Here is an 11,265-nt window from a genome sequence, read left to right as displayed (position 1 = left end):
AAAATCATTTAAGTCTGCTATAAGCCATTATCCCTTTGTGTATGATTATTATTGTCTCACAGTAGTACATTGTGTGTGTTTTTAGCTAAAGTGGATAGAAAAGACAGTTTATGCAAAAGTCTTCTTAGGCACCCAAGAGTTTTTATATAAATTGTCTTACAGTAGATTATTTTATTTTTAATAATAATATAAGCTGCATATAAGGAATACAACCAAATCCTCTGTCATACCATAAAATGTTATCATTATTTTGCATCGTGTTGAATCGCATCGTATCGCCCCGAATCGCATTATGTTGAATCAAATCGTATCGAATCGTATCGTATCTCAACAGGGGGTGAATCGTATCGCATTGCATCGCCCGGTGCTTCAAATGTATCGTTAATGTATCGTATCGTTGGCACCGTATCGAGATGCGCATCGCATCGGCCTCGTGATGGAGATGCACATCCCTAATATGTAGAGGGGTCTCACGCCCTGGGGGTGGGCCACCGGGCGCGGTTCGCCCGAACGTCTGGGTGGCGCCTTCTTTTCATGTTAAGATCAACACGCATATCTGCCCTTTCTCCTGGAGTAGGCATGTCGGCGTGGTTAGGGCACGGGACTGGTTCTGGTCACGCTGGTCCGGATCAGTTGAACCCGTTGTCCGCCGGGGATGCAGATCTGCTGTTCTGGTACCCTGAGGGACTTGGGCTTTTTTCAGGGGGAAAAATGCCAGGTTGGTCCGGGTGTCACAGGGTTAAGCACTATGGAGACCCTGGTTGGGTACATTTTTTACTCAGCACTGTCGTAATGGCTTACGGCCATGCCAACCTGTACACGCTCGATCTCGTCAGATCTCGGCCGCTACACAGGTTGGTCCTGGTTAGTACTTGGTTGGGAGACCGCCTGGGAATACCAAGTACGGTGTGCTTAGGGGCGGGTTCTCCATTCTTTTTCGCTCCTCTCTCACGCATGGCGAAGAGGGGCCTGTTGGGGTGGTCTTTGACCTCCTCTGGTGACCCTGTGCTTCCCGTATCGCCGGGCCCGGTCCGAAGTAATGTTTAGTCGACCCGTAGGCCTGGAATAACCCTTTTTTGGAAACTGAAACACTTGTACACTTGTATAGCCAGTGTATACCCGCAGGTGTGTTTTGGAGTTTTTTTCTTGAGGGGTTATAGGAACAACCACCGCATTGGGTAACACCAAGGTGGTTGATTCCCTGGTGTGTTGGAGCAGTGTCAACTCCCGGGTTTACCGGTTGAGAGTGCCCCTGCACGTTCATGACGTCTGCCAATCGTGTCAGCCTTCTCTGCCTCAACCCCTCTGGGTGGGGGTTTTTAAATGGAGGCTTGGTCATGCAACAATGCCAGCATACGCCCCTTCCACCGGGGCGGCTGTGTTCAGCTGTCCCCTCTGGCGCCTGTCTCGTCCGCAGTCTCCAGGCTAGGGTTAACAGCCTGTTGCCTGGTTTTTCCCCGGTGTGCTGCCTGCTTCCGTTGGTTAACCTTTTTTGTGTGCTTACGGCCATGCTGACTGCCTGTTCTGCAGGGTCAGTGTGCCAGGCGGTGTACTATTGGGGGGACAGGGCCCGCTCGGCTGAGGGGCCTTTGTCCGAATACGCTGGCGATGTGGGGGGCGGGGTCACTAAGTGCCCACCTGGTGGGGTCTTGATGCTGGCATCATGGACTTCTCCGGGCCCCCGTTCCAGGGGGTCCAGTCCCTTTGGTGGGTCTGGGTCTTCCTTCGCGCTCCGCTGCTACGGCCTTGCCACGGGGTTGGGTTTGCCCTTGACCCCGTGATTCTGGGGGCAGTAACGAGGTTGTTTCCTCCGTTCGTTCCCGGGTGGCATGCGGGTTGTGCGTGTGTGTAGTCGTGGGGTCAAGCCACGCTCTGCTCACCCTGTGCGTTGAGTTGCTTGAGTGCCTCTTCGCACGGTCGGGTCCGTCGCCCTCCCGTGAAGCCACCAATAGGGGGGGGGGCCCTCCATTAGGGTGGGTCGGTGGGGCTCGGCCCTCCCTGATCTGATGGCTGTGGGGGGCCTCAGCGGGGTGTATTTGTCGAGCTTCTAGCTCCCGCTCAGCTCCTATTATGCAATGAGACGCAGAGCGGGAGCTAGTGTGATACAGAACGTTAGGTTATGACTATAACCAAGTTCTGTTTACACTAGTGGACGCTCTGCGTCTAGACGCCGCTGCGGCCCTTGATTTTTCATTGTGGTGAAATTTGTTGGGAAGGAGATGAGTGTGTGGCACCACCCCTGCTTATATAGGTAAGCGGATGGGGGTGTGGCCAGATGAATGCTGGCATTTAAAGGTACATTTTGAAATGTATTCAGTGTATATATGCTGAAGCGAGATATATGCAATGAGACGCAGAGCGTCCACTAGTGTTAAAAGAACTTGGTTATAGTCATAACCTAACGTTAACCTTTCACTACCACACTACAGACGGTTAACCTTTCACTACCACACTACAGAAGGTTAACCCTTTCACTACCACACTACAGAAGGTTAACCTTTCACTACCATGCTCCTCCACAGTCCTGAGCTGTTTAAAAGGGGCCTAAAAACATTTATTTTTAACAAAGCATTTGCCTGAATGATTATTTAACTTTTATTTTTACTTCTATTCATTTTATTATTATTTTATTTTTATGTTCTTCCATTTCATTGGTTGTTTTATTCATTTTAATTGTTTTTATTTGTAGCAGCCTGAAAATATTGCCTATTATTCAGAACTGCTGACTTGCTTTTTATCTCCCCTTTGTACACAAAGACATCATTGATATTCTCACGAACAATGATGTGAGTTTCTCTTCCTTCTATCGGCTGGAATATGGATGAAACACAGTATCGCTGGACCATATTCACCATCCTTCCCCTGTGTGACTAGTAGGCGGGACCAGCAGGGGGCGGTGTCAGGCAGAGAGTGTCGGAGAGAGATGGGAGGAGATATATGGAGGCAGAAGGCGGAAGGCGAGCCTCTTCGGCAGTGAACTTGACCATGAACAGTCGCAACGGGCGTGTGCTCCGGAAGAGCCCCGTTGAAGGAGTGATGTGGAAGAGCCCCGTTGGGTACCGACGGGTGACAAGAAGTACTTGCTAGTTGACGTGTTATCCTAGAAGTGCCAGCGATAGTGTGTGAGCAAACGGTACAGAACAAAGCACTAACATTCATAGTAGTCGGGTTACAGTAGTAGTGTGGCGGTATAAGTAGTGTGCGGCTAACGGCTATATCTGAGTTCATAATAGTCGGGTTACAGTAGTAGTGTGGCGGTATAGAGTGCGAGCCCAGATACACGCGTGGACCTACAACCAGTCTGCTCCGGCTGCCTGCAATCAGTCTGCCCCGGCTACCTGCGACCAGATCTGCACCTGGCTGCCTGCAGCATACGGGAGTTCGCCCCGTTCAACAGAGGTCGTCATCGCCCAGCACACGCTCTCAGCCAGCACTGCCTCTCTGCTCCAGCTCCGCCTGCTAGTATCCTCACCGAGAGCGTTCGACGCCATCTTGCCTTCCGGACGACAGTGGCGTGGCGAGGCGGCCATTTTGGATGAGTACAAATGGGCATTGATGCTCCAGATCTATTATACAGTATACAGTGTGGTGCAGCCTGCGGGCGAAGTTAACGTTGCTACTACCGTTCAATAGGGGAACCCCAAACAATATATGTCGGCATTAAGATAGGACTTCTGTTTGGTATTTTGTGGGCCCACTGGTTGCTTTCTTTCCTTTTCTTTGAGTGTGATAACATGTGTGTTTAATAATATCTTCCCATCCAATTAACCCTTTCCCTTGGGGAAAGTTACAGACCTGGTGCATTATAATTAAAGCCTTTTGAGGTATTATTCTGGCCGTATAATTAGAACCTTTTGAAGGTATTATACAGGGTGAAGGCCCAGACGTGGGCGATGAGTCAAATACCTTGCAGTATATAATCCCCGATACTAACCCAGAGGCGGGTGTACAAAATACGGGTTTTGGGGGTGTTGATTCACAAACGGAGCTATAGTGGAACTTCGGTCTATGTAGTCATTCTCTTTAAATCATTGTAACTGACCAGTACAATAATAGTAAAGAAGTGGATGGGAATTCTATGTGTGTGTCCATTCCTGAGCCGTATTAACCCTTTTGGTGTGGGTAACATACATGCTATTAATTCCTTCCTATTGCACCTTTCCCTTTCATTGTAAGGTTTCTAGGGTCATTGAGGGAGGGTACTGCTTGCGGGGGGAACCAAGTTATTTATTTACAATCCAGTCACTAGGTGTGGGAGGGTGCTAGGGGAATAATTGGGGGAAGTGAGGGCGTGTTGGGGAGTACTGCTGACTGCCCTGGAAGGGAGAGGAAGACCAGAGTACCGGACCAGGTTTGTAAATCCTGGGCCCCATCCACTCCCACTGCCAGCCTCCAGTTGACGCTCCGGACCCAAAGACGGAGGTGCAGCTAGCCAGAGTTCTACTGTGTCTCGCTACCCAGTGACCGTGCCCAACAGTTCCCACAAAGCAGGGATAATCCACCCTGCTACATATTCATTTAACTTTTTATCTTTATCTCCTGTAGCACTTTGAGATTTTCACAAATATAAAGTGCGGTACAAATTGAATTTATTATTATTATTATTATTATTATTATTATCTCACTGTGGAGAATACAGAGCGTTTGTTTCTCCAGTGGGTCCAAAGTCTTTCTCTGGTCTGCATCCCCTTAAAGCCCAACTTGCAGGTTAAACCCTACTCTTCAATTATGGGTAGTTTACATCATTGGTATCTAATTTCATTATTTATTTATTTCCATTTGACGCCGGAAATGCCACTTAGAAAGGGTTAAAAAGATCCATGCACGAAGAACATGCACGCGCGAATAAAAAAAGCTTATCAGATGCTAGCACGGCCGTGACGTCACTCGGGGCAACATATGCCTTATGCCCGTCCGGGTCATAGTACTACTGGGCTGGCTATATGGCTCCTGCTAACGTTAGCATTATGTCTACTGTCGTGAATCATTTTAAATCGGGCCATGCAAAAGAGTTTGGGGAACGAGTAAAATGTGCAGGTCCTCTTCTCAGATCTGTGGGGCACACATCATGCCGGCTAGCAAGCTACACATCCCGGCATGTTGATACGATTAGTAGCTAGCTAAGTTAGCTAATGTAGCTTAGCTTAGCTTTGTAGCCAGAATTATCAAAACTCATAACAATGCCCGATTTAAAATGGTTCTCTCCTCTTTGTATACCTTTGTCCTCACACGTATTCTGCCAGGGAACTTATGGACACGACAATAGTAGTAGTTATAAGGTGTTTGAGATTGTAAAGTTAGTTAGCTCATAGCTATCGTGACTGATGTACCGAGTGGGGCTAAAATCGTATCAACATGCCTGGATGTGTAGCTTGCTAGCCGGCATGATGTGTGCCCCACAGGTCTGAGAAGAGGACCTGCACATTTTACTCGTTCCCCAAACTCTTTTGCATGGCCCGATTTAAAATTATTTTAGCCCCACTCGGTGCATCAGTCACGATAGCTATGAGCTAACTAACGTATACAAAGAGGAGAGAACCATTTTAAATCGGGCATTGTTATGAGTTTAGAGAATTCTGGCTAATAAGCTAAGCTAAGCTACGTTAGCTAACTTAGCTAGCTACTAACACAATATGTACAACGACACAATTATTTACATTATTACAAATATGGTAACGTGGTTGTGGCTTTTACAAATAGTGGTTCGCTTTAGAGATGAATGGCTATGATCACGGAGCAATAGTGTTAGGTGAAACAGAGACTAGCTCCTCGGCTAGTAGTAACAAGAAGGCTCTGCTTCCTGCTGTCTGCCTGTGAGTCTCAGAGCCCCTGCTGCCCTGTACCCAGTGTGACGTCATCATTAAGATGACACACGCACGCTATGAAACCATGGATTAAAATATGCATGTACGTGGAGGTTGTGGTTTGGTCGACAAAATGTTTGATAAAAACGCTAAAACTGGGTCAATTTCGATAATTTCTTTTCCCCTCTTCATGAAAGTCACCGTTGCCCTAGTCACATTGTTTATTGAACAAAAATACAACCTGCAAGTTGGCCTTTAACAATTGTGTGTATTGAGCCGTACTGTATTGTACCCGTTCTGCAATCTGCTAATAAAAATGTCAATCAATCAATCAATGTTGTTACTCCAGTGTGTAGTTACTCCAGTGTGTTGTTACTCCAGTGTAGTTACTCCAGTGTGTAGTTACTCCAGTGTGTAGTTACTCCAGTGTGTTGTTACTCCAGTGTAGTTACTCCAGTGTGTTGTTACTCCAGTGTGTAGTTATGCCAGTGTGTAGTTACGCCAGTGTGTAGTTACTCCAGTGTGTAGTTACTCCAGTGTGTAGTTACTCCAGTGTGTAGTTACTCCAGTGTGTTGTTACTCCAGTGTGTAGTTACTCCAGTGTGTAGTTACTCCAGTGTGTTGCTCCAACACAGTGATTACATTTGCAGATGACACCACAGTGATAGGCCGAATTACCTACAGGAGAGAGGTTGACAACCTGGCAAATTGGTGCCAGGAGAACAACCTCTCCCCCAATGTGGAAAAAACAGAGACACTGGTCATAGACTACAGGAGAGGAGGAGAGAAGCTGGTCATAGACTACAGGAGAGGAGGAGAGAAGCTGGTCATAGACTACAGGAGAGGGGGAGAGAAGCTGGTCATAGACTACAGGAGAGGGGGAGAGAAGCTGGTCATAGACTACAGGAGAGGAGGAGAGAAGCTGGTCATAGACTACAGGAGAGGAGGAGAGAAGCTGGTCATAGACTACAGGAGAGGAGGAGAGAAGCTGGTCATAGACTACAAGAGAGAAGCTGGTCATAGACTACAGGAGAGGAGGAGAGAAGCTGGTCATAGACTACAGTAGAGGAGGAGAGAAGCTGGTCATAGACTACAGGAGAGGAGGAGAGAAGCTGGTCATAGACTACAAGAGAGGGGGAGAGAAGCTGGTCATAGACTACAGGAGAGGAGGAGAGAAGCTGGTCATAGACTACAGGAGAGGAGGAGAGAAGCTGGACCCCATCACCATCGACAGGGCTGCAGTGGAGTCAGCAACTTTAAGTGTCTCTGTGTCCACATCACCGACAAACTCACCTGGGACGTCCACATAATCATGTGGTAAAGAAGGCCCAACAACGCCTCTACCACCTCAGGAGGCTGAAGAAGTTCGGCATGACACCCAAGATCTTGAAGGCGTTCTACAGAGGAACAACAGAGAGCGTCCTGACGGGGTGCATCACCGCCTGGAGGGGGAACTGCACCGACCTCAACCTCAGAGCGCTGAGCAGAATCGTGAGGACAGCAGAGTCGTGAGGACAGCACAAAATATTTGTGGATGTGAGCTTCCCCCCGTCCAGGACATCTATGAGAGCCGGTGCATTAAAAAAGCCCGGAAAATTAGCAAGGACCTTAACCTGTTCCACCCGTGGAATATTTTCGCCTAAAATATATACCTAGGTAAATGGAATATTGCTCCACTTCTACAAGTTCATTTGCATATTCTTGGTATCTATGGACATCTATGGACCTCAGGGAATGTATTCAGTGTCTATTACTAGGCGTGCTTACATTTTGATGAAACAAAGGAGAATATGAATTATGATTTTTCTTTGCATCTTTGACAGTGAATAACACCATAATAATAATGACCAAACTTAAAAAACTGCCACTGATCTCGTTCAGTACCCTCTTGAGATCATGTGTAAAAAAAATCTAAGGAAATTAATAAAGGGAAGATGATTAAACCGAAGGTTCTGTAGATACAGTACTGAATTCTCCCATCCGGACCAATGCAATTTGAAATATTATTATAGAATATAGAATAAGATGCTGATAAATTACCTTATTATAGCCAATTCGCATTTATATATATATACATATATTATCTTTCAAATGCCTGAGTTCAATTTGGATTTAGTATCACCAGGCGTGCATAAGAACAGATAATGATATCTACTGTAATTTACTGTATTTTTTTATTTTCACCAGTGGAACCATTTTTAAACTAATTTCAGATCTAATTGTTGCTACATGCTAACGATAGGGGGGAGAAACTAACTGCGTTTCAATATTTGTCAAAAACGTTACCTTTTGTGGCTTATTATCCCGAATAATAACAGTTATTGACATAATTAATTCAGAACGCTGAGCTTTGAACCCCCATAGAACTTGCCAGGAAGTGTAGTTCGGAATAATTCCAACGCTGATCCACAGCTATGCATGCCCTCGACAAAATGGCAGCAAAAAAACTACTATTCCCATGGTTCAAAATTTTCAAAATGGTCGCCGTCTTGATATAGACTTCAGCAAATCGAGAAGGTAAAACTATCTAATGGCACTTTTAACCTATTGCTAAACTAACGTATTGATGATAATATACATTCTACATGCTATTATGACATGTTAGTGATGTTAATACTTGAATACGTTTTATTTTAAAATCGCAATTTTTTTTGCAACAAACAACAAAATATTGATTTATGACGAGATGCCGTTTTGGGACCGGATCCGGTCCCGTCGGGTGGAACAGATCACCCCAACCATGGACTGTTCCAGCTGATGCGGTCTGGAAAGCGCTACCGCAGCCACACAGCCAGAACCAACCGGCTGAAGAACAGCTTCTTCCCCCAAGCCATCAGACTCGTCATCGTCAACAGAGCGCATTGACGCTCGCATCTTTATTTTATTATTATTCTATGCTAATTTTATTGGAAGCTGCTATGGTCAAGAGACCACAACAAATATAATTTCACTCTCTTTGTTGTAAGGTACTGAAAATACGTGACAATAAACAAATCTGAATCTGACACGCTGTTGCTCTCGTTCACGTCTGTGTAATGAATGAGAAGCAGGCAGCACGCTCCCCCTATAGGTAGTTCCTAGCAAGGCAAGTATAATCAAGCACCTATCATTGATCACTTCTCAGACCCAAGTAATAGAAAACAGCATGAATGGCAATAAATCATTTGAAAATAATATACTTCTTACACATTAAATAATAGATAATACATAAGATATATATATCTTCTTGTACATTTTCACGAGCCTGTTTACTTCAATTGTATACATAATATAACATGGTACACGCAAGAAATGTATCTTTCCGCATTACTCTCTTCATGTCCACTGAAGACATACAGCTAGAAAACACATGTCAGTCACTACCTAACGAGCCTCGATCACCAGGAGGACGGGGCTCAGATGTCAGTCCCACTAGAGGACATGAGCAGGACAGAGGACTGCAGCAGCAGCAGCCAAGACTCACTCGGAGGAACCGGCTGAGACTGATGTGACGTTCAAGAACCATCCGGTTCTTTTGAGCGGCTCTTTGGTACGGACAAAGGGAACCGAGTTGGTGGGAGCCAACAGAGGCCTGTCTCCACCAATCACAAGTTAGAGATCCCCTCCCCCCAGGAATGCATGTAATCCAAGGTTATCAAAAAATGTTATACCACGATAGCATTTTATTTAGGATTTTTTTTGGTGACCCCACACTTAATGTATTGCGTAATTTCAACGTGGAGTATCAAAATAAAAGCACACGTTGTTGAACTTGATCATGCATATTTATTAGGAAATGAAATTACAGCACTGTTATCAATGAAATTAATGAATATCAACAAAAGCAACAGAATTTTTTCTGTATACATTTATAAAACGAGGCCTATTTAGCCAAAATATGGTGCCAGAACATAATTTTTTTTAGAAAATGCATTCACGTGTGCGTTTCAAAAAAAGAAGAAAAAAAGACATAATGGGAAGGGTGTGCTTGTACAGTTGAACAGTTCCAAGAACGCTGCAACAGATTTTCAAAAAATTATCAGTTGCACTTAGATGAAGGCTTTCATACAAAGTAGGTTAAACGGTAATATTTAATTTTCATACTTCTGAGTTACAGTTACTTCTAAGAGATCAATTCACACCATCCCACTTATCTTGACGCTTACAATTCATCCATATTATTAAATGGTCAATGGTAAATGTTTGCATTTATATAGCGCTTTTATCCAAATCGCTTTACAATTTGTTCCTCACATTTTTACCCATTCCCACACCGATGGCGGAGGCAACCATACAAGGTGCCAACCTGCTCATCGGGAGCAATTAGGGGTTAAGTGTCTTGCTCAAGGACATTTCGACACGCTGCCCGGGAGCGGGAATCAAACCTGGAACCTCCGGATTACCAGACGACTGCTCTACCTCCCGAGCCAATATTATTAGCATATCATACATTCTAATGAGAATGTTTCAGTTTGGATCAATTCACTTTTTAATTCAAGATGTAATTTTATTTCAAATATTGTACAAATTCCATCAAAAAAAGGTTTTGCTATCCAACCTAATGACAAGTAAATGTGAATGGATGTTCTATCATCATAAAGTAAACAACTTGTTTTGATTTTTAATTGATTGAATTTAAAGTGAATTGATTCCAACCCTATACCATTCTGAAAAACCACTAAAGATGATACATTCATATAAAGGAACATCCATTCCTTTAAAAGAATACCAATACATGGAACATTACTCTAAAATAAACACTTCTTCTTGTGTAGTACTAGGAATGTTGACAATATGTGACATTAGATAAAAAAAATCACTAGTATCCACATTAAAATATAAAAATCCATACGAGAAGCAGTTTGCCCCTCCAGTGTGTACAAAGTGTTTGTTAACCATCTTGGCTTTTGGCTGGTCACCCCATACTGAGGTCAGAAAGTTCCTATGATCCCAGTATTTAAAACACCAGAACAATGTAGTGTTATATTTTATATTTATTAACTTGACCTTCTCTCCCCAGCAACCTCCTGCAAAGCCTCACCGTCCCTCTTTCTACCTTTTTACCCTACCCTCCAATCTCCCCCAATCCCATTCAATCTTGTTTGCTGCAGCTCAAATGTATCCCCTTGCCCCACTTTGCCTTTTATGTCTTTGTATTGTAACACAAATACAACCTGCAAGTTGGCCTTTAACAATTGTGTGTATTGAGCCGTACTGTATTGTACCCGTTCTGCAATCTGCTAATAAAAATGTCAATCAATCAATCAATGTTGTTACTCCAGTGTGTAGTTACTCCAGTGTGTTGTTACTCCAGTGTAGTTACTCCAGTGTGTAGTTACTCCAGTGTGTAGTTACTCCAGTGTGTTGTTACTCCAGTGTAGTTACTCCAGTGTGTTGTTACTCCAGTGTGTAGTTATGCCAGTGTGTAGTTACGCCAGTGTGTAGTTACTCCAGTGTGTAGTTACTCCAGTGTGTAGTTACT

At 44.5% G+C, this 11,265-nt stretch overlaps 1 protein-coding gene across 1 annotated transcript in view; it reads left to right on the top strand.

The window, feature by feature from the left end:
• The window catches only part of LOC311240730 (FRAS1-related extracellular matrix protein 2-like), a gene marked incomplete at both ends in the record, with an annotated part of 30,962 nt that overhangs the window by 11,848 nt on the left and 7,849 nt on the right, over positions 1-11,265 (top strand). The window contains one exon of the mRNA XM_084329303.1: positions 7,128-7,312. Coding sequence (XP_084185429.1) covers positions 7,128-7,312 — 185 coding nt within the window. The remainder of the gene's footprint in view (positions 1-7,127; positions 7,313-11,265) is intronic.

Source organism: Notolepis coatsorum, assembly GCF_963971535.1.
Source record: "Notolepis coatsorum genome assembly, chromosome: 14".
NCBI classification, from domain to species: Eukaryota; Metazoa; Chordata; class Actinopteri; order Aulopiformes; family Paralepididae; genus Notolepis; species Notolepis coatsorum.
The sequence above is the reverse complement of the archived record's forward strand: the minus strand, read 5'-3'. Positions and strand labels throughout refer to the sequence as shown.